The sequence below is a fragment of the Typopeltis vanoorti genome, chromosome 6 (genome assembly GCF_054136105.1).
Source record: "Typopeltis vanoorti isolate ZY-2024b chromosome 6, IOZ_Tvanoo_1.0, whole genome shotgun sequence".
NCBI lineage: Eukaryota > Metazoa > Arthropoda > Arachnida > Uropygi > Thelyphonidae > Typopeltis > Typopeltis vanoorti.
Window position 1 is genome coordinate 143,680,262 of NC_143554.1, and position 25,419 is coordinate 143,705,680.

At 32.2% G+C, this 25,419-nt stretch overlaps 1 protein-coding gene across 9 annotated transcripts in view; it reads right to left on the bottom strand.

Moving 5' to 3' along the window:
• The window catches only part of LOC150106008 (uncharacterized), a 147,864-nt gene that overhangs the window by 57,352 nt on the left and 65,093 nt on the right, over positions 1-25,419 (bottom strand). For 6 of the 9 annotated variants that reach the window (XM_090394461.1, XM_090394458.1, XM_090394464.1 and 3 more), the window contains 7 exons: positions 20,923-20,964; positions 20,522-20,563; positions 19,532-19,573; positions 7,721-7,762; positions 2,976-3,017; positions 2,569-2,610; positions 1,550-1,591 (listed from right to left, as the gene is read on the bottom strand). In XM_090394461.1, coding sequence (XP_090250587.1) covers positions 1,550-1,591; positions 2,569-2,610; positions 2,976-3,017; positions 7,721-7,762; positions 19,532-19,573; positions 20,522-20,563; positions 20,923-20,964 — 294 coding nt within the window. The remainder of the gene's footprint in view (positions 1-1,549; positions 1,592-2,568; positions 2,611-2,975; positions 3,018-7,720; positions 7,763-19,531; positions 19,574-20,521; positions 20,564-20,922; positions 20,965-25,419) is intronic. The other 3 variants (XM_090394460.1, XM_090394463.1, XM_090394465.1) reach the window with 3 other exon arrangements.

Below are 25,419 nucleotides of genomic sequence, written 5' to 3' on the forward strand. Positions count from 1 at the left end.
TTGTAAGGCGATTTTTGGTGCTTCTTATCAATACCTTTGAAATGAAACTTATATGAATAAGCCTATATTTACTAATATTCATTAAGCGCTGAAATACGCAGTAAGTAATATTTGTGAACCAACATCAATTTCTGATTTATTCCATTAAATTATAAAAAATAACAAACAAGAAATAATAAATAATAAAAATTAAATATGTCTTTTAAGATTAAAAAATATTCTTGTTTTCAAAAATTTTTAAATTTTTTCATTATTTCACGGCCCCCCTCAACAAAACACACTGTCACCAAAGGGGCTGCGGTTTGGGAAGTGTTGATGTAGAGTATATCACCTGAAAATATAACAAGCATATTGAAACAATCTCTGAAAAATTTAGTTAAATATTGAATAATTTTCTCCTCTTTTGTATTTTGAAGATTCTTTATATCATATATGAAAAATTCGAACTGCACAAAGACTTTACAGATTATTAATGAATTTATACATTTTTACATGTATGAATTCTTTTTTTTAACTTAAAAGAAAAAGGAAGAAAGAAATAACATTAGGCAGTTGTGCATTAAAAAATACGAAAAAGGTAATATACTCACACCAAGTATTTTGCTTTTTCTATCGCCGCTCCCGCCATGGAAGATATCGACTATATCTTTATGTACTACATACACGAATTTTGGTTTCGTAATAAGTTGAATTTCGTAATGATATTGAATTAATACATGCTATTGAAAGGTTGACAACTTATTGCCTGTTAGAAATCTCACTGAAGGCATTTTCGAACTAATCATGTAAATATATCCAGATGGGAATATGACAATGAATTGAACGTGTTTAAAAATAATAAATTGTACAAGGTTTTATCCTTGCTTTAAATTCTTTATTTATTTGCTGTTTAATTTCAGTGAATGCGAAGGATTGAGATAGTTTGCGGGAACTACGGACTGAGGCACCAAAAGCTATGAGAACTTAATTACATATTTTCTACTATCGGTATTTTTGGTTTTTCTTGTAAAAAAAAAACCTGAAAAGAGAAAGCGACAACGCTTTTTGTGACTCCATCTCCTTTTATAAATGATGGTTGTTTTACATGGTAGATTCGAACAGATGACTTTTTAAAGGATATGAGAGATATCGCGATATCCTTAATAAATAATAAAAAAAACATTATACACACAACCGCACACACATGCCTATCTCTGAATTATTACAACTGCTAATTTATGTTCAATTTTATGATAAATTTATAATTGATAAAAAGCACGGAAAATGAAAACTATACTTGATAAAAAAAAAGCAACATATTCGGAGCTAATATAGTAACTACGAAGTGATTTAATTAATTATAATAAAATGAAGTCCTTAGTTAATCATGTTTAAACTGTAAACAAACATATGTGTCCAGTTAAAAAGTAGATGCCAAATTAATAACGAATTTCGCAAAGATATATCTGATTCTAATTTAAAAATGTTGGTAAGTATTATATAGCACGAAACTGCAATAATAACTTCGCATCTGCTAAAGTCAGAAACTTGAAAGGGGAAAAGATCTTACCTGAAGTTGTTTCTGAAGAGAGTTGTTGTGCTCTTTGACTTCCTATGAAAAAAATAATAAAAATAAGAATTCGGTTTTAGGAAAATTTGCTTTAAAAGAAAAAGCACCCACGCTCGCACGCACGCACGCACACACACACACACACACACACACACACACACACACACACACACAGTTGTCCAGTACACCAAAAAAAACAGTGTTCAAACAAACAGATTTAATCCATACCATTTAGCCCTACATCATCATATCCTCTTCCAAATTTCGCTGTTGAGAAAGTATACAATAGAGAAGCACATGCACAAAGCACATTAATCAGACTAGGATAGCTTGTACCAGGACTCACTGCTCTACTGAACCGATTTCCATTGATCCGCAGTTTAGGCTATGTATGAGATATCAACTCCTACCAGCTGATGATGTGCATTTGATATAGCAGAAGCACTTACGATGCTGCTCCCAGATACTCGCATTTATAACAATGCGAGTATCTGGGAGTAAATGATTCTCTAGGATCTCCTGAAAGATGAGGAAACCAACGGTCTGAAGGACGGTTGACTCTTGTCAGTAGTATTTTCGGCATCCCTCACAACATGGGTTAACATTGTTCCGTTTTGAGTATGGAGTGCACTCAAGTGAAATGTATACTTGGTAAACTTCAATAGAACGTACAGAGATGTTTCAGAAATAGTCAGATGTTATATCTGACTCTCATTTCCTCCTTACGATGGTAAGTCTTTCCACTCATTGTACAACATAACGAATCAAGATTAAACGGTTTATTTGATCGGGAATTTTGCACCTTTTTATGTATATATGCTTGAAGTGAGCTGTGATTATTGTGGTTAGTTATTTCTATGTGCCATTCATTCTCTGATACAATTTCCATATTTAAATTGTCAGTTTCATGAAAAAAGTAAATAGTCATATAATACTAAACTGTTTCCCTACCTTTTATACACCTGAGAATCACCAGAGCAATCATGAATTTTTAAGAAAGAGAAGAAATACGAACTCACCTCAAATTGTCTTTGGATTGTGTTGTTCTCACGTTTGACTTCCTGGAAGTAATATAAGATTGCTCTTATTTTTATATAAATATAGCGTTGATGAACTCTTTATTGTTAAGAAAGATATTAAATTATTCAAGATAAAAAAAATAATCTTTAATTCTGTAATTCATAATTATTTTGTTTGAATACCCGGTAATTAGTTTTTTTTTTTTTGTAAGAAAACAAATTCAAGTAAAAAGTTAGCTATTTTTTAAATACTGATTGGTCCGTATATTGATAGACTTATCGTTCAGATTATTCGAGGAAAATTATAATTCTTGTAGAAGAATTACTAGCAAGAAACTTTGATAATAACTTGGCATCTACTAGAAAGAAGTCAGTGCTCAGAAACTTTAAAGAGGAATGAAGCTTACCTGAAGTTGTTTCTGAAGAGAACTATTTTGCTCTTTGATTTCCTATGAAAAACAAATAATAGTTCGGTTTAATGGCTTTAAGAAAATCTGCAAATACCAGACACACACTCACAGTTTCCATATATATATATATATATATATATATATATGGAAATATATATACAGGGTGTTCGGGATAAATTTGACATATTTATAATTAATTATATTTTTCCGTAAGTTACATGTATTAACACACACTTCTCTTCATTTAAAAGTTTGGACCCTTCTTCATTCATATACAAGATGTCAGAAAGGATGGATAGCTGGAAGCCACCTGAATCATGGAAGAGAATAACTTGTATCATGATGATTCGTGCCCGCCATCAAAATAAGGATATTACGACTGCTGCCCAATGCTCCCTGAATACAGTAAAAACAATCAGGCATGAACTAGAGACTTGCAATGGTGACTACGAGGATGTAGCAAGAAGAAAGATCCCTAGCAGACGATCTGATTGCGTTCGTACAGCAGAATTCCTCGCAAATCTGCAGGAACAGGTGTTGAAGAACCCTGGCATTGGAATTCGGGCTTTGTTCGTGGAGTTGCTAACTGTAGTCAAGCCCTGGATAACAAGGGTAGCCAATGATAGGCCGTATGTATGGCAGCAGGATTCGACCCCTGGCCACACCTCTGGGAAAAGTCAAAAATGGTTGTCTGAAAATTTCTACGACTTCACCAGTCCAAATGTTTGGCCTCCAAACTCCCCAGACCTTAACCCCATGGATTATTTTGTATGGGGCGCAGTTGAAAAAGACACCAATCGCACTTCCAGTAATACAAAAGCCCAGTTAATGGATAAAATTAAAACAGTTTTTGCGGCCCTTCCCAGGGAGACTGTAGCATCAGCTTGTTCGAGGTTCCGAAGCAGAATTGAAGCTGTGATCGATGCTAATGGTGGTTATTTTGAGTAAATCTTGTTGATAGTATTGTAATTAACTCTGCCTGTAATGTTTTTTTGTCAATTCATTAAATTTAATAGATACAAAGAAGATTTTCTTTTTCCTTACGAAACTGTCAAATTTATCCCGAACACCCTGTATATATATATATATACATACGTGTACACGTGCTGCAATACAATACTTTCCTATTTTGTAGCTGAGACACATTAGCCTAATGGGTACCAAGCGAATTATTATTATGAATGACTTTAATTTTCCAAACATTGACTCGGTAGAAGAGAAATCATATGATAAGAAAGAACAGGAATTTGTTGAATTATTGAGAGATAACTTTTTCAAGTAGCATGTGAATCAAGGAACTTGAGGTCAAAGAGTGTTGGATTTGCTCACAGTATCAGAATGGATCTCCGTAAAGAATATGGCTATTTTACCACCAATTGGTGAATGTGATAATGCTGTTCTTTCTTGGGAAGAATCTACTTGTATTAAAGCTCCGATTAAATCAAGCTACATGCTGAATTACAAAGCTGAAAATTATTATCAACTTAGAAGAATGCTATCTTTCATCCAATGGATTCAATTACTTAATGGGAAAAATGTGAGCAATGCATGGGAATCTTTGAAAAAGTACTTGAGTGAGGCGGTATCTGAATGTATCCCTGTTGTTCAAAGAATAAATAGGTTGGGAGTGAAGTGGATGTGCAGCCTTATTAAGCTAGAGATCCACCAGAAGAAGATGATGGTACACGAGTGTAGGAAGCTAAGGAGATTATTTAGTTAATGAGTGCTCACTTTGCTAAGATATATCAACCACGCGTACGTAGCATGGTGCTACTGCTACGTTGGATGAAGTGCTATAGGTTCATGAAAATGAGGTTGAAGAGCTCTTGAATAACTTGGATAAGAATTTGTCAACAGAGACAGATGATATATCTGCTCGTTTGTTAAAGGAATATTCAGCTGAATTAGCTAGGCCTTTCACACATTTGTATCACTTCAATCTAACCTCAGGAATGATACCAGGAATGGAAGGAATGTATGGTAGTTCCATTGCACAAGGGTGGTGCAAAAACTGATGTGTCTAACTACTGACCTATTAGTATCTCTTATGTGGTAGTGTAGATTTTAGGGAAGTTGGTAAGAACTCGCATACAGAAATGGGTAGACAAGCATTCTATACTCTTCAGGAAAGAAACAGCATGGCTTTACTAAAGGAAGGTCATGTTTTTGCAATTTACTCATATTTTATAACAATGTTACCGCCCACTTGGATAAAGGGAATGGATGCATTAATAATTTTAGGTTCAAAGGCATTTGATAGGATACCACATGATAGGCTGTTGTGTAACTGGAGAATATGGCATTGGAATATAATCTATTGACTTGGATCAGGGGAAGGTTGAGAGACAGATATCAAAAAGTGGTATACAGAGAGTGTGAATTTGCCAGATTTAAGGTAACCAGTGGTGTGCCTCAGGGTTCAGTCCTTGGTCGATTATTGTTTTATGTCTATTCATTAATGACATCAAGAAGGGTCTATCATCAGATTTGCAATTGTTTGCTGATGATTCGAAGTTAGGCAGGAAAATCAGGGATGCTACTGATACAAATTGATTTGAATAGACTGGAAATCTGGATAAACGATAACGGCTGTGAGTTTAATGTTAGTAAGTGTAAAGCTATTCACTTTGGCGTGATTAGAGTTCAAGCGGAATATTAGCGTGGTTATGTTACAAGAAATTGAAGAGGCAAGGGATTTTGCTGTATTGATGGATAAGAATTTAAAGTTCAATGGTCACATAGCAAAAGTTGCAAATACAACTCAGAGGATAATTGGTATGTTGAAGCAAACCTTTACATGTAAGGATATGGACGTAATATTTCCTCTTAATAAGGCTTTGATAAGATCACACTTGCATTATTTTGCGCAGATTTGGTCTCCCGGGTTCCAAGGGGATAAAGAAGCTGTGGAAGGGGTGTAAATAACAGTTACAAAGATTATATCTTTGTAATCTTTGTAACTGTTCTTTACAAAGATTACAAAGATTATATCTGGATTATGGGATTTAAATTATGAGAACAGATTGCGTGTATGTGGATTACAGACTCTGGTTAACAGGAGATAATAATAATAATAATAATAATAATAATAATAATAATAATAATAATAATAATATTTAATATACATTTATGCATTAAATACACATGTTTGTTTTATATATATCATAAAAACAAAAGATTATTTCTTTTTTAATAAATATAGCAATACAGGGTATCAAAATATTTTAACAGATATCTGGATTTGGGATAGATGCTATATTATTCATATAGTATATTATAGTTTAAAAGAAATAAAATTTAATCTTAAAATAAATTTAATAGCCTAATTTAGATTAAATAGTTATTGTAGCTTCTCATAAACGTTTGAAAGTGTGGTGTAAATTTTTTACAAGCGTCATGCAAGTTCTTTGAAGCCAGATCATTTGTCATGGTTTGTAATATTGTTTCTTTTAACGTAACGTTTTTTCTTAGTGATAATTATAGGCAATGCTAAAATGCAACTTCCGTCTGCTTTATACACAGAGAACTGATATTTATTAGGTCAACTTTGAACCGCTTTTATGTATACCAAATTACATTTCACAAATAATAAAAACTCTGAAATCATATTCAAGAACACGGACATTAACGATGGTAATTGTGTGTCTCTTGAATAAATTAATAAAAATTATTAGTAGTACTACGTTTAAATAATTATTTCTTCATTTCTAGATTCATCCTCCCAAATTAGTAATCAACACCTTGTATAAGTGTGATATTGAGGATGCCATACTGTGCTTTGAAGTGACACAAATCCTGACACACACACCCGTCATGTTGTATATACTATCTAAGCAAAAGTCATAGACCCATGCAGATAGAAATAAACCGTATCTTTTTTGATGGAAAATAATAATGCATTATCCTGAGTCTGGCAATGGTATTTACTTCAAATCTTAGTGGAAGGTCTTCTGTTAATTCCGAAAATAATGTAGATGTTGTATCGTACACTATTCTTTCTTTAAAGCACTATTAAGTTTCAGTAATAACGACAGCCATAGAGTCAGTACGATTCGATGTTATTCTAATCAAACCGCATGTTTTTTCATTGCTTTGTGGTAGTAACTATCATATCCATGTCCAGTACATCAGTGTTCGAACTGAGAGATTTATTCCATGCCATTTAGGCCCACATCATTATAATATCACCTACAAATTTCGTCGTTTGGAGAGGACACATCAGAAAATCAGATTAACAACCACTAACATCAAGCACATTAATGAGGTTGGAAGAGTATGTACCATGACACGTCGGTCTACATCAGTGTTTCTCAAAGTGTGGTAGGAGTACTCCCGGGATACGCGAAAGGTCTTCAGAGGGTACGTGGCAATTTTTGGCTATGCATTGTTAACGCATGGAATTATTATTAAAAAAAATTAAGAAGTATATATTTCTCAATAAATTATATATTATGTTCGAATTCTCCTACTCATTTTGCGAGTTACTATCAGACGTTCACGTCCTGGATATAGTAACTCTCCCTCTGCAGTAAACAACACGACCTCCAAAAAAGCGTCTCTATACTGAAGAAGTAAAAAAAAAAGTAATTTTATTTTATAGCTGATTAAGGTAGAGAGATATTTGCACTCTGTATAATATATTTCTCAACAAATAGTGCAAAACTGTTTCCATATCTTTTATACTTCTGAGAATGACCAGAGCCAACATAAATTGTTAAGAAAGAGAATAAATACGATCTTACTTCAAATTGTCTTTGGAGTGGGCTATTCTCATCTTTGACTTCCTGGAAATAATATAAGATTTTTCTTATTTTTATATAAAAATAGTGATGATTAAATTTTTATTCTTAAGGAAGATACTAAATTATTCAAAACCAAAAAAGATACTTCATTCTCTAATGGGTAACTAATTTATTTTATTCATCATTCATCATTAATTTTCAATTTTTAAAAAAACATATTCAACTAAAATTCTGCTGTTACTAAAATAATGATAACTACGATTTTTAAAATAATAATAAAACACTATTCGAACACACCGATTAGTATATTTTGATATAAAAGTTTGCAAGGCTCTTGTCCAGTGCTTTCCAAACGTTTCATGTTGGTGACACACTTTTTAGACAAAAATAATTTCGTTGAACAGTAAGGATTAATGATTTTATACAGTTATTGTTTTCAAGTAGATGGGTTGTTTGTTTGTTTCTTTACATTTTGTGTAGCTAGGAAACTGGTATTTATTTCAAATGAATATTAGCTCTATAATATATACTTTGTTAATTTCTATGTTAACTTTTATTTCAGTGTAATATTATTAACAAATTGTATTTATTGAATCTGACATACAGAAATTAAATAAAGTGAAGAAGACAGTATTTTTTTTCTTATTCTTCTTTAATATTTGCGCTGATATTCATAGTGTATGATTTACCCCTGGAGCTTACGTGTAATTCATGTGATTTTTCTCAATGTAACCTTTCGAAACAAGCTGAACCAAATGGCTATTAAGGTCGTTAATGTTTTTTATATTTTTAATTTTTTTTAATTTTCTCTTCCAATGACGAGTATTATTTGATATATGCATGTTCATTCACTTGATTTTATCTGTACACTATGATACCTTTTCTCTACATCAATCATTTTAAGAGTTTTAGTAATGTGTTGGTTTAAAATATCACTTTGGATCTGTAAACTAACCAAATTCTAACAGCATTATAACTTTCCAGATGAAATCACCTATACTAAAAATTCTGCTAATTAATTTAATACCCGATTATTCCTTTTGCTTCCAAGAGTTCACAGTTTCTTGAAATATTTGAGGGCTTGCATGAAAAAATAAGACTTTTAATTCACTGAGCCAAAAAAATAGTCTGGTTAGTTTGTGGCAAAGAAATTTCACAAGAAAAAAAAATATTATGGTCTTACTTAAATTTGTATAACACATCAACGACACCAAATTTGTTCATTTAAATTTACATATTTTATTTGAATGAAATAATATATACAAATTGCATTTACTGAATCTAACATACAGAAAATAAATAAATTGAAAAATTCATCAAAGGCTCTTCAAATGCTTGTGAAATTGCCATCATGTGGTTTTTGACAATGTGACTCTCATCTGAAAGCTAATTTTTCATTTGGTGATCATTGGGAATTTATTACTCTGGTAAAATTAATGGATGCATATTTATTTTTTTGAAACCATTACGTATACTTCTCAGAATTATTAAAAGCTCACAATCTTTCATTATGTTTCCAAAAGTATTTAAAAGTACACGTTAGGTTTTTACCTTTTGGGCATCCAATTTCATTCAAATCAAGAACTATTAACATGGTTAATGTTTTTGTTTTTTTTTCTCTTCCTTTGGCGAGTAATATTTGATATTTGGATGTTGATTCTCTCATCCAATTGCTTAGTTTGTCCAGAGATAGTGAACCAATTTCCCACTTCAGCTGATGGTTATATTTATTAACCAAGAATTTTGTTTTTTAACTCTTTCAGGTAAATCTTTCTAACTACAAGGTGATTTTGTCAATGCATATCTTACAATAATTCCATCAGAAATACAAATTTCTTTAGGAAATAAATTTGAATTCTTATTGAAAGGAAATTGGCAATGAATTATTCCAATGAGAACTGAAAATTCGTATTTTTCACCCACTGTCGATTTTTCATTACTTGACATTTCTTCTTCTTAGATTACTTCATATGGCACCACAAATAAATAGTAGTATTATTTCACTGAATATTAGCTCTGATCTAATAATTTATGTTAAGTTTTTGTTACAAAATTCTAGACAATCTTTAGGAAATAAATTTGAATTCTTATTGAAAGGAAATTGGCAATGAATTATTCCAATGAGAACTGAAAATTCGTATTTTTCACCCACTGTCGATTTTTCATTACTTGACATTTCTTCTTCTTAGATTACTTCATATGGCACCACAAATAAATAGTAGTATTATTTCACTGAATATTAGCTCTGATCTAATAATTTATGTTAAGTTTTTGCTACAAAATTCTAGACAATTAGAACTTTTCACAAAGAAACTTACAAAGAATTTTGTGGCTCACCCATTATTTTTACATTACCAAACACAAAACACCACAACACAAAACACCAGCTGCAGTGGATGAACGATTACCTTAAGTCCGAAGTCACTCGACTCTATGATTTTGTCTTATAGTACTGTTTACCCTTACTATATGCCCTACCCTGAATATTCCATCAAAAATGAACCTTTTGTGCAGATGACTCAATGATATGTTTTCGCATACTGTTGAATATACTTTTAGAGTGTTTTTATCTAACTTTGTGTGGGAAAGGTAAAATTTTTATATGTGTTATCTGGAGCATACCAACATTTTTTCTATACCAAACTTTAAGAGTTAAAGTCATGTTTTGGGTTAATTATCTGATCTCTGTAAAACAACCAAATTCTAACAGTTCGGATTTTTGCTTATGTGAACGAATTGTTTTCAGATAACTCAAACAATGTCAACAGGTAGCATTAGACAATTTCTAAAATAATCAATACATGGATATCAGTTTTCAATACTTTTTTCCCAATCCTGTCATTAATTGATTGTGATTTTTTTAAATAATTAAGTAGAATTGCATTAAGGTATAAAGATGTTGATTTAATATCAAGTTCTAATCAGAATAACTGAGTAAAAAATTCACTGTGGAAAAACACAACAGAAAAACACATATCTTTGTTTATTTACAAATGCATATTTTATTTTGCTGAAATACTATTTACAAATATATTCACTGAGAAAAATTCAAACCATGTAATTACCTAAAAATATTTCACAATATTTAGTTTAGACTCTTAACATTTTCCAAAGAGTTCAATGAATAAAATTTTTGTTACTCACTGTTTCTTGGTTACATTACCTCAAAATAGCTGGTCATGCAAAAGAGTTTTTAAAGCAGATACCATGGTAACCACAGTTCCATACATTTGCTATTGTGTCAGTCTGAAAATGATTCATTAAACATTCTGTATATTGTTTTGTCAGCAAATATACACAAACAGTGTTTGTAAAATGTTTGTAAATGTCCCAAATAAAGAATCTTTATTGAACTGGATAAAATCTTGAAAACTCTAATTTTAACATTGATGAATTTAAATGATTAGTGATAATTTTCTCCATGATAAGAATGGATGGTAAATCTGTTTCCAAAAATAGTAAATGATTTTCAGTGTCGTACATTTTTGGTGAAAATCTCTCAGCTTCTTCACAGCTAATAGAAAAAACTTTACTTCCATTAGCTCTTGTATCATCAAGTATTAGTTACTCATCTTGGAATTTCAGAATATAACACTCACGGAGGTCCATATCGTAGTTAACTCTTCTTTGCAAGTAGCGGAGGATATCAGACCACTCCGTGCATAACTTTTCCCAAGTGGTACTGGATAAATACATCACAATATACGTGTCTTCTAAAATAATAATTGGTTTCCATCCTTTTAGAGCTAGGTGAAGAGTTTTGTCTAGTGCTATTTTCCTGAAGAATGAAAATTTCAATGACTTCTGTGGCTCACCCATTATTTTACTTTCCTGGATACCAGTCACCACAACACAATACAATAGCTGCATGGGATGAACGAATTGCATAACTGCAAAGACACTTGACTCATTTGTTTTTCCTTATAGTACTGTTTACCTGACCCTTAACCCTGACCGTTTTTTCCAAATTGAAACTTTCATGCAGTTGAATCATGGACATGTTTCTACATGCTGTTGTATATGATGTTGATGTGAGATAATATTACTTTCAGACATCATAGGGCAAATTTTATCTCTGTGGCTTGAAGGGTATTCTATATTATTTGTCCTTATTATGTTAAGTATTTTATCCTCAAAAAGTGTTTTTGATGTTAGACCATGTGACTATTTCTATCACTCATATGTCCAAAATTGTTGGGATGGAGGGAAAAATAGCATTAGGTGGTGGAAGTGAAAAGGTCTTCAAGAGGGTGACAGATGTCTTTTCTGCAATCCAAAATATAAAAAAATAAAAAAATTCGTTTTTTTTATTTTTTCCCTCCAAAGTTATCAGTATTAGTTGGAGATGATATCACTAAAAGATATCTGCAAATGAGGAGCTCGCTCATATCCACTAGCCTGAGCAGACATTTTCTGGAGGAGAGGTGTAGAAAATGGGGGAGGGGAGTATTGCAGGGAAACCCCTTTCACCGTCTTGACTACCCTTTCACATCCACCACCTAATGCTATTTTTCCCTCCAAAATAATTAGTATCAGTTGGAGGTGACATCACTAAAAGATATCCGTAAATGATGAGCTTGCTCATCTCCACTAGGCTAAGCAGACATCTTCTGGAGGAGAGGGGGAGAATAGGGGTTGTGGGTTTAGGGGGCTGGGGTGGGGGATCATTGCAGGGAAGATCTCTGTCACCCTCTTGATGACATTTTCTCTTCCACCAGTTAATGCTATTTTTTCCCATCCCAACAAATATGGACATATGAGTGAGAGATATAGTCACATGGTAAGTTTAAAATATGCACTTGTAAACTTAAACTAACAAATATAAGCTTTTCTTGTTGTGCTTTTCCACAGTGAATTTTTTACTCAGTTATTCTGATTAGAACTTGATATTTAAATCCACAACTTTATACTTTAATGCAATTCTCTTTAATTATTTAAAAAAATATCAGAACTGTGAAATTAATGCCAGGAACGGGAAAAAAGTGTTGAAAACTGATATCAATGTATTGATCATTTTAGAATTTGTCTAATGCTACCTAATGACAATATTTGATTTATCTGAAAACAATTCGTTCACATAAGCGAAAATCCGAACTGTTAGAATTTGGTTGTTTTTCAGAGAGATAGCAGATAATTTAACCAAAACGTGACTTTACTTCTTGAAGTGTGGTATAGAACAAATGTTTGTATTCTCCATATAACACATATACAAATTTTACCTATCCCACACAAAGTTAGATAAAAGCACTCCAAAAGTATATTCAACAGTATGCGAAAACATGTTATTGAGTCATCTGCACAAAAGGTTCATTTTTGATGGAATATTCAGGGTAGGGCATATAGTAAGGGTAAACAGTACTATAAGACAAAATCATAGAGTCGAGTGACTTTGGACTTAAGGTAATCGTTCATCCACTGCAGCTGGTGTTTTCTATTGTACTGTTTTGTGTTTGGTAATGTAAAAATAATGGGTGAGCCACAAAATTCTCTGAAAGTTTCTTTGTGAAAATTTCTAATTGTTTAGAATTTCGTAAGAGAAAGTTAACATAAAATATAAGATCAATGGTAATAATAATAATAATAATAATAATAATAATAATAATAATAATAATAATAATAATAATAATAATAATAATAAATAACTATTTATTTGTGGTGCCATATGAAGTAATCTAAGAAGAAGAATGAAGGAAACCGAATATGAAAAATCGACAGTGGGTGAAAAATATGAATTCTCAGTTCTTATTGGAAAAATTGATTGCCAATATGCATTGACAAAATCACCTTGTAGTTGGAAATAATTAACTGAAAGAGTTAAAAAACAGAATTCTTGGTTAATAAAATATAGCCATCAGCTGAGATGGGAAATTGGTTCACTATCTCTGGACAAACTAAGAAATTGGATGATTCAATAAATGCAGATATCAAATATTACTCACAAAGGAAGAGAAAAATCAAAAACATTAACCAGGTTAATAGGGAGGCGTATTCTTGAATTAAATGAATTTGGATGCCCAAAACATGAAAACATAATGTATACTTTTAAATACTTTTGGAAACATAATGAAAAATTCTGTGCTTTTAATAATTCTCAGAAGTATATGTATTGGTTTCAAAAAAAATAAATATGCTATCCTTAATTTTACTACAGTAATAAATTCCCAATTATCAATATATGAAAAATTAACTTTCAGATAGAGTCACATTTTCAACCACATGATGGCAGTTCCACAAGCATGGGAAGAACCTTTGACGTTTTTCTTCAATTTATTTATTTTGTATATGTTAGATTCAGTAAATGCAATTTGTAAATAATGTTTCATTCAAATAAAATGTATAAAATTAAATGAACAAATTGGATGACGTTCATGTGTTATACAAATATAAGTAAGACCATAACATATTTTTCCTTGTGAAATTTCTTGCCACAAACTAACCAGACTATTTTTTTGACTCAGTGAATTAAAAGTCTTATTTGTTAATGCAAACCCTCAAATATTTCATGAAACTGTCAACTCTTGGAATAATCAGGTATTAAATTAATAGCTGGAATTTTTAGTGCAGAAGATTTCACATGAGAAGTCAGAATACTGTTAGAATTTGGTTATTTTACAGAGCCATTAGATATTTTAAACCAACCTGTTACTAAAACTTTAAAAAAGATTGCTGTAGAAAAAAGGTATTGTAGTGTACAGATAAAATCAAGTGAATCAACATGCATGTATCAAATAATACTTGTCATTGGAAGAGAAAACTAAAACAAAATCATTAACCAATTTAATAGCCATTTAGTTCAACTTGTTTTGAAATGTCGCATTGAGAAAAATCACATAAATTACACATAAGAACCAGTGGCAAATCATACACTATGAACATCAATGCAAATGTTAAAGGAAAAGAATAAGAAAAAAAAATACTGTCTTTTTCACTTCATTTAATTTCTGTATGTTAGATTCAATAAATACAATTATTTTAATAATATTATAGTCAAATAAAAGGTAACATAGAAATTAACAAAGTATATATTACAGAGCTAATATTCATTTGAAATAAATTCCAGTTTCCTAGCTACACAAAATGTAAACAAACTAACAACAACCCATCTACTTGAAAACAATAACTGTATAAAATTCTTAATCTGGAACGAATAATTTTAGGATATGTGTCATAAGTATTTTACACTAGAAAAACATTCGTACTTCCCCAAACTAATAATACTGTGCAAAACATCAAAGGGAGAACATGAGTCATGAAAAAGGTGATGTTCATACTATCAAACCCTCAAGTCATATATGTTCACAAGTAGACACACCAATTAACAATCACTGGTGGATATATTAGGTTACTCACCACTTTGGGAATAAAAACATACTATGACCCAATACTAAGGAATTAACAGTGTACCAAATGGACAAAAAAGCTAAGGAACAAAAGTCAAATAGCTTTTCAGGTTATTACAGAAATTTCGTTCTTTCAAGATTGTGTTTTGTGTGTTGTAATGTGATTAAAAATTCAACTATTTTGGAATATCTGTATGCATTAAAAAGAATCATTCTGGAAAACTGTTAGTAACTTTAAATTATCATTACAATTTCTAGACTACATACAAAAAAGTTGTTGAAACCTTTTAAGTCTCCGTTTATTTTTAAAATACCGTTTGGTTTTTTCTCTTCATGTAAAAAACAACATTATTGAAACATTTGTAAACAAGATAACGTTAATTCGAAAAAAGAGGTTGTTATTTGCCAATAATCTTTTAATAATGTCACCTCCAACTGATAATGAACACTTCACAGAAAAAAAAGTGTATGTTTGAGGGACACCAGCATGAAATTAAATTATTCAGAAAAACCTAAACACAGCTGCCATCACGAATCTGCTCTAAGAATTCTCACCCTTTAACAGGAAAGAAATACCCCAAAATGTATCGGAAATTAATAAAGCCATCTATAGACAACCAACCATGAAACATGATGACAATGATGGATGTGTGTCACCCTAGGAAAATTCCAAGATATCTTATCTCAAAAACATTGCCGACAATTCCATAGCCAAACCAAAACATCATGTGATATTACAGTGAGGCATATGTTCTCCAGAAATTTTCTAACACATAACGTCACGATTCTTATCTCTAAAAATACCCACAATGCTTTAAGCGAACCAAGCACACCATGTGATGTCCCTTACAGACGAAGGCCCCAGCGAAATTCTAATCTGTATAACAACAAACATCCACGTTACAATTCCTTATCTTATCTTGATCTTGTCAGAAGTGTCCCACCCATCATGACATTATTCCTTATACACTAATATATCTCCCTTTACATTCAAAATGTCACTTATTTACAACTAACAAATGACATCAATTATTTACAAATAACAAATGATGTCACAATTAACTACATCTTCTAACAACACCACCCACGTCATGATTCCTTATCTTATCTTGATCTTAAGCTTGTCACTAGTGCAACAACAATCACAACATGAATCCTTATCTCTAATGTATCTTCCTTTCCATTCAAAACAATAACATCACTTATTGACAACTAACAAATGATGTCACTTGTTATCCCATCTGATAACAACAAACATTCACGTCATGATTCCTTATCTTATCTTGTTCTTGATCTTGTCACTAGTGCACCAGCAATCACAACACGAATCCTTATCTCTATCATCACCCATAATTCAAAACGCGAACCAAAACACAAGAACCCATGTCACTCACTCATATGCCCCCAGTGAAATTCCTAACATTCCTATCTCATGACGTCATGCCCACAATGACATCGTCTTCTTATCAACCAATGAAGTCACGATTCCTTATCTTATCTTGATCTTGTCACTAGTGCCACCCCTACTACTAACATGAATCCAAAAGTTATCAAAATCACCTATTAATACATCATTAACAGACTTCAGCTAATTTTTCTTCTTCAATAAGGGACAACTTAATCGTTGCAGGATTTGAAATATAATGGATTTCTACCCCAATCATGGTCTTGAATTTCAATATTTGGGAAGTAGAGATGATTTTCTCTCCTAGCATTGTTAAATGGTCAAAAATTAGCGAACTGATATCACAAATTAATTGACAGTCAGCAGTACTGGAAAACATTTCAAAATTTCCTTCTATCACTTTCCTTTTCCAAATTTCTATCTTATCTCTCATGGTACAAATTTTATCCTCCGCTATTAAGATATTTTCTCGTTTTCCTTGCATGCTGGTGTTTATTGTATTCTAGTGTTAAAATATGTCAATTTTGTGCACCATAATTTATTTTGAATAAGATCGCAGATTTCATTTTGCTGATTTTCCTCAAAAGGTTTAAGCATCATTTCCATCAATTCATATACACGACAAAACACTCGATCTCTTGACAGTCAACGAACTTCTGAGGGTAGTATATGGATTTTAAATTTTGCCCTGATATTTTCACAAATTTTAGCAAATAATTTTGATTTAAGAGGTTTACTTTTAATAGAATTAACTAATTGAACAACTTTGTCCATAACCTTTTTTAATTCATTACCAGTGGTTTGCGCAACTTGGGCTTCGCGATGTAAAAAGCAATGAGTAATTATAATATTTTCATTCTCTTTCTTTGCTAACGCTGTGAAACCATTTGAAGCAGCGCCATCTGTGCATATAGCAATCTACTGTTTTAAATATATCTTCACCTATAGTTTTCATTGGAAGTTCTAGACAACAGAAGAACTGCTCAATAATTCTGTTAGTATGAATGAAACGTATAAAAACGAGTAATTGCGTTAACCCACTGACAACTGTTGATTCATCTAACTGCAATGCAAAAATGATATTATAATCTTGAAAAATATCTTTTATTTGCATTTTAATGTCAGTAGACATGTCTTGTCTTGAATACGTCTTCCAATCGTGTAATCTGCCAAAGGGATTTTATTAACTTCTCTCTCAAATTCGAGCCCAAACAAACATTGTTTGAACAATAGCACAGCAAGAATCCTTTATAGTGGTTTCGGCAATAGTGTGGGGCTCCTTGTTTTCCACTTCAGCAACCAAGTAACTTGCCTTTTGAGCTTTCTCTGATGTCTTCTTTCTCTTGGTGAACGATGTAGACAGCTGCTTTATAGAATTTGAAAGATCAATAAAGTATTCTACTGGCTTTTATGACAAATGACTGTGTTTTGTGGTAAAATGGCGCTTTAATTTGTTTGGTACCATACTTTCATTTGCACGTATTACCTCACAAACTAAACATTGGGGACAAGGATGGTTTTATTTACCAGAAAGTGTGAACTCCAGTTTCATATAATCTTTATTGTATAAACTAGGCATGGAAAATATTCCTTTACACTTCTTCCTTATTAATGCAGACGCTGAACAGTTGATTCTTGCATAGTTTCCGCTATAATCGAAAGATTTTGTTTGGCACAAACGTCATCTTCAGCTTTTCTTTTATTAATTAGAAACATATCCATTTTATGGGTAATTCAAACCAATTTGATAATTAAAACGGTGCGAATTTATTGTAAAGCTTTAACAGTAACAAAAGATTAAATAAGAACACCAGCTTTTCCTTTATTTCGTTTATTTCGTTTCGTTTATAACAAGCATATTGAAACAATCTCTGAAAAGTTTAGTTATTATTGAATAATTTTCTTCTCTGTTGTATTTTGAAGATTCTTTATATCATATATGAAAAATTCAAACTGCACAAAGACTTTACAGATTACTAAACAAATTTATACATTTTTACATGTATATGAATTATTATTATTTATTTATTTTTTGAACTTAAAAGGAAAAGGAAGAAAGAAATAATATTAAGCAGTTCTGAATTAAAAAAATACGAAAATGGGAATACACTCACACTAAGCATTTCGCTTTTTATATCGCCACTCCCACCGTGGAAGATATCGACTATATCTTTAAGCACTAAATACACGAATTTTGGTTTCGCAATAAGTTGAAGCATTGAAATTAAATCAATACATGCTATTGAAAAGTTGACAACTTATTGCCTGTTAGAAATCTCACTGAAGGCATTTTCGAACTAATCATGTAAATATATCTGGATGGGAATATGATAATTAATTGAAAGTGTTTAAAAATAATAAATTGTACAAGATTTTATCCTTTCTTTAAATTCTTTATTTATTTGCTGTTTAATTTAAGTGAATGCGAAGGATTGAGTTAATTTGCGGGAACGACAGGCTGAGGCACGGTATTTTTGGTTTTTCTTGTAAAGCAAAACCCTCAAAAGAGAACGCGACAAAGCTTTTTGTGGCTCCATCTCCTTTTATAAATGATGGTTGTTTTGCATGGTAGATTCGAACAGATGACTTTTAAAGGGTATGCGTGATATCGCGATATCCTTAATAAATAATAAAAAAAACATTATACACACATACCTATCTCTGAATTATTACAACTGCTAATTTACTTTCATTTTTATTATTAATTTATAATTGATAAAAAGCACGGAAAATAAAAACTATATTTGATAAAAAAGAATCATCTTCGGAGCTAATGTAGTAACTACAAAGTGATTTAATTAATTATAATAAAATGAAGTCATTAATTAATCATGTTTAAACTGTAAACCAACATCTGTGTCCAATTTAAAAAATAGATGCCAAATTAATAATGAATTTCGCAGAGATATATCTGATTCTAATTTTAAAAATTTGGTAAGTAATCACAGACATTCATTGACTAATCGGTCAGATTATTCGATGAAAATTAGAATTTTATAGCACGAAACTGCAATAATAACTTGGCATCTGCTAGAGTCAGAAACTTGAAACGGGAGTACAGCTTACCTGAAGTTGTTTCTGAAGAAAGTTGTTGTGCTCTTTGACCTCCTATGAAAAATAATAAAAATACGAATTTATTTTTTAGGAAAATCTGCTTTGAAAAATAGCGCGCGCGCAAGCACGCGCGCACACGCGCAAACACACACACAGACCCACAGTTGTCCAGTACATCAAACTAACAGTGTTCAGAGATACAAATTTAATCAATGCCATTTAGGCCTATATTATTATATCACTTCCAAATTTCGCTGTTGAGAGTATATATTAGAGAAGCACACGTACAAAGCACATTAATTAGACTAAAAAAGCGTTTACCAGGACTCGCTGCTCTAGAGAACCGAATTCCATTGTTCTGCAGTTTAGGCTATGTATGTGACATCAACTCCTACCAGCTGATGATGTGCATTTGATGATTCGTAGAAGCACTTACTAGGTTGCTCCCAGATACTCGCATTTATAAGAAATGCTTCTTTAGGATCTCCAGAAAGATGAGGAAACCAACGGTCGGTCTGAAAGAACGTTGACTCTTGTCAGTCGTATTTTCGGCTTCCGTCATAAATTGGATTAATTGTTCCGTTTTCAGTATGGAGTGAAACGGAACAATTAATCCAATCAAATGTACAGTTGGTAATCTTCAATAGAACGTACAAAGATGTTTCAGAAATAGTCAGATGTTATATCTGACTCTCATTTCCTATTTATGCTGATAATTCTTTCCACTCATCGTACAGCATAACGGATCAAAGATTAAACGGTTTATTTGATCGGGAATTTTGCACATTTTCATGTATATGTGCTTGAAGTGAGATGTAATTATTGTGGTTAGTTATTTCTATGTGCCATTCATTCTCTGGTGCAATTTCCATATTTAAATTGTCAGTTTCATGAAAAAAGTAAATTGCCACATAATAATAAACTGTTTCTATATCTTTTATACTTCTGAGAATGACCAGAGCAAACATGAATTTTTAAGAAAGAGAATAAATACGAACTCACCTCAGATTTTCTTTGGATTGTATTGTTCTCACTTTTGACTTCCTGGAAGTAATAAGATTGCTATTATTTTTATATAAATATAGTGTTGATGGAATTTTTATTGTTAAGAAAGATGTAAAATTGTTCAAGTAAAAACATGATTCTCAATTCTCTAATGCATAATTATTCTATTTTAAGCACGTAATTAGTTTTTTTTTTTTCGTAAGAAAACAAATTCAAGTAAAAAGTTTTCTATATTTTAAATACTGATTCGCCCGTATATTGAGAGACTTATCGTTCAGATTATTCGAGGAAAATTATAATTCTTGTAGAAGAATTACTAGCAAGAAATTTTGATAATGACTTGGCATCTGCTAGAAAGAAGTCAGTGCTCATAAACCTTAACGAGGAATGAAGCTTACCTGAAGTTGTTTCTCAAGAGAACTCTTGTGCTCTTTGATTTCCTAAGAAAAACAAATAATGGTACGAATTAATTGTTTTAAAAAAATCTTCAAAAACCAGTCACACACAATTTCAATATACAGTATTGGGAGAAACTTTTCAAACAACTTATATATATACATATATATATATTTAGTTTTATGAAAAATATTGAATGACTAGAACCGAGATTTAATTAAAAAGGTTTTAATATAAACACACTACTAGTTTCGGCCTGTAACAGCCTTCTTCAGGTGACATTATAAAAGAAAAAACACTAAACATTGAGGGTTAAAAGACTATGAACATCATAGACAGTCGTTATACATAATTAGCATTAAAACGTTGTAGTTGTATTTGAAGCTGTTCTTTCATTTGTTGCATTGTTGGGAGAGTGCGTGCTTGCTGCATCACGTGAACGCCAGTACATGATTACAGCTGAATGACTATCCGGGAGGTTGTAGCTTAAGTTGTTATTTAGATGAACAGGATTGAAGATGATTTCTCTCGATTCCACAATTTTTCTCTCTATTTCGTCACTGCAACGGAAGATGTTTGTAGATTTTTCCCAGCAGACTTTGTGACTTTGGTTATTATCATTAGGATTAGCCGAAAAGAGGATATGACTTGATATTGCACTTGCTCGCTGTCTTTTGTAAGTAATGTCTCTCATGTGTTCTTCCATACGCATTTCGACAGATTTGTCTGTCTGCCCAAAATAAGGAATATCGCAGTCACATAATATTTTATATACGCCAGGGTATTTGAGTTGATGATGACAAGGTTTTGGGTGGCTAATTAAGGAACGGATCTTTGGAAGTGGAGTGAACAAGGTTCTGATATTGTATTTTTTAGAACTTTTGCTAATTTATGTGAAACAGTACTTATGTAAGGAATAGATATATTGCTTTTGAATCTATTTGTTTCTTCTGAGTGATGTCTGGGAGGATTAAGAAGGAATTTGTTAATGATTTTCTTGGAATATCCATTAACTTCGAAAGAAGTTTTCAGATGGTTTATTTCTGTAAGCAGTTCATTTGGATCATCAAGAATAGAACGGGCTCTATGTCCCAAGGTGGAAATTATTCCAAGCTTATGAGGAGGGAAATGATGGGACTGACTGTGCAGATATCTGTTGGTATGTGTGGGTTTTCTATATATCGATATTTTTAGTTTACCAGCAGAAGAGCGAGTCAGTTTGAGATCAAGAAAAGGCAAGGAATTATCCGTTTCAAGCTCAGCAGTAAACTTATTACTTTGATGTAGGCTATTGAGATGTTCGAGGAAAACCATAAGGGATTCATGTCCATGGCTCCAAACAATGAAGACATCATCCACATAACGTTTCCAAACTTTTGGTGTTAAAATAAAGGAAGAGATAGCCTTGGTTTCAAAATCTTCTAAGTAAATATTTGCAAGAACAGGAGATAAAGGATTACCCATAGCCAGTCCATGATTTTGTTTGTAAATATTATCTTGAAATTTCAAGTAACCGGACCTGATGCAATGTGTAAGCAAGGCTAACATTATTTTGGATAACTTGTCCTTGAGTAATGTTAGGATTTCATCTGTTGGGACATTAGTGAACAAAGAAGTTATGTCCAAGCTAGCCATGATGTCATTTTCATCAACTGTAATATCCTTGATGTATGTAACAAATTCTGTAGTGTTCTTTATAAAGGAAGGTGATTTCCCTGAAAAACCTTTGAGGTATTTGGCAAGGTATTTTGAAAGATTGTATGTAGGAGAATCAATACCTTCTACAATTGGGCGTAATGGGGTGTTCTCTTTATGGATTTTAGGAACACCATATATGTGAGGAATTAACGGATGGAGAGAGCGAAGAGATAAACGGACGTTTCGGGATAATTCAGTTGTTGTTTTTAATAAGTTGTTTGTACGATTTTGAAGTTCACGAGTTGGATCGCTCTCAAGTATTGAGTAGGTATCATTATGTAGTAAATCAATCATTTTATTCTTGTAATCTTCGGAGTTCATGATGACTGTTGCATTTCCTTTATCTGCAGAGAGGATGATTATATCTCTGTTGATTTTTAAACTTTTAATAGCTTTGCGTTCAGTTGAAGTAATGTTGTCTGCTGGTGGTTTTGCGTTATTGATAATAAAGATTGATTCAATACGTAGAAGGTTTGCATCTTGTGGAGGGAGAAAAGAAGCAGCTCTTTCTATTTTTGTAAGTAGTGTTTCCTTTGGTATTAATTTTGGTGAAGGAATGAAGTTTAGACCTTTACTAAGGATGCTTTGTTCTACATCTGAAAAAGATGTAGAACAAAGATATAATCATCCTCCCTGCAGATAAAGGAAATGCAACAGTCATCATGAACTCCGAAGATTACAAGAATAAAATGATTGATTTACTACATAATGATACCTACTCAATACTTGAGAGAGATCCAACTCGTGAACTTCTAAATCGTACAAACAACTTATTAAAAACAACAACTGAATTATCCCGAAACGTCCGTTTATCTCTTCGCTCTCTCCATCCGTTAATTCCTCGCATATATGGTGTTCCAAAAATCCATAAAGAGAACACCCCATTACGCCCAATTGTAGAAGGTATTGATTCTCCTACATACAATCTCTCAAAATACCTTGCCAAATACCTCAAACGTTTTTCAGGGAAATCACCTTCCTTTATCAAGAACACTACAGAATTTGTTACATACATCAAGGATATTACAGTTGATGAAAATGACATCATGGCTAGCTTGGACATAACTTCTTTGTTCACTAATGTCCCAACAGATGAAATCCTAACATTACTCAAGGACAAGTTATCCAAAATAATGTTAGCCTTGCTTACACATTGCATCAGGTCCGGTTACTTGAAATTTCAAGATAATATTTACAAACAAAATCATGGACTGGCTATGGGTAATCCTTTATCTCCTGTTCTTGCAAATATTTACTTAGAAGATTTTGAAACCAAGGCTATCTCTTCCTTTATTTTAACACCTAAAGTTTGGAAACGTTATGTGGATGATGTCTTCATTGTTTGGAGCCATGGACATGAATCCCTTATGGTTTTCCTCAAACATCTCAATAGCCGACATCAAAGTATTAAGTTTGCTGCTGAGGTTGAAACGGATAATTCCTTGCCTTTTCTTGATGTCAAACTGACTCGCTCTTCTGCTGGTAAACTAAAAATAAAGATATATAGAAAACCCACACATACCAACAGATATCTGCACAGTCAATCTCATCATTTCCCTCCTCATAAGCTTGGAATAATTTCCACCTTGGGACATAGAGCCCGTACTATTCTTGATGATCCAAATGAACTGCTTACAGAAATAAACCATCTGAAAACTTCTTTCGAAGTTAATGGATATTCCAAGAAAATCATTAACAAATTCCTTCTTAATCCTCCCAGACATCACTCAGAAGAAACAAATAGATTCAAAAGCAATATATCTATTCCTTACATAAGTACTGTTTCACATAAATTAGCAAAAGTTCTAAAAAAATACAATATCAGAACCTTGTTCACTCCACTTCCAAAGATCCGTTCCTTAATTAGCCACCCAAAACCTTGTCATCATCAACTGAAATACCCTGGCGTATATAAAATATTATGTGACTGCGATATTCCTTATTTCGGGCGGACAGACAAATCTGTCGAAATGCGTATGGAAGAACACATGAGAGACATTACTTACAAGAGACAGCGAGCAAGTGCAATATCAAGTCATATCCTCTTCTCGGCTAATCCTAATGATAATAACCAAAGTCACAAAGTCTGCTGGGAAAAATCTACAAACATCTTCCGTTGCAGTGACGAAATAGAGAGAAAAATTGTGGAATCGAGAGAAATCATCTTCAATCCTGTTCATCTAAATAACAACTTAAGCTACAACCTCCCGGATAGTCATTCAGCTGTAATCATGCACTGGCGTTCACGTGATGCAGCAAGCACGCACTCTCCCAACAATGCAACAAATGAAAGAACTCAATGAAATCAAATACAACTACAACGTTTTAATGCTAATTATGTATAAAGACTGTCTATGATGTTCATAGTCTTTTAACCCTCAATGTTTAGTGTTTTTCCTTTTATAATGTCACCTGAAGAAGGCTGTTACAGGCCGAAACTAGTAGTGTGTTTATATTAAAACCTTTTTAATTAAATCTCGGTTCTAGTCATTCAATATTTTTCATAAAACTATGTATGTTAACCGAGTCAATGATCATTCTGTCATGTATATATATATATATATATATATTTTTTTTTTTTTTTTTTTTTTTTTCTTATAAGAAAACAAAACTAATGAGACACATTAGCCGTATGGCTACCAAGCGAATGATTATTATGAATGACTTTAAATTTCCAAACATTGATTGACTAGAAAAGAAATCTTATGATAAGAAAGAACAGGAATTATTTGAATTGTTGAGAGATAACTTTTTCAAGTAGCATGTGAAACAAGGAACTCGAGGTCAAAGAATGTGTTGGA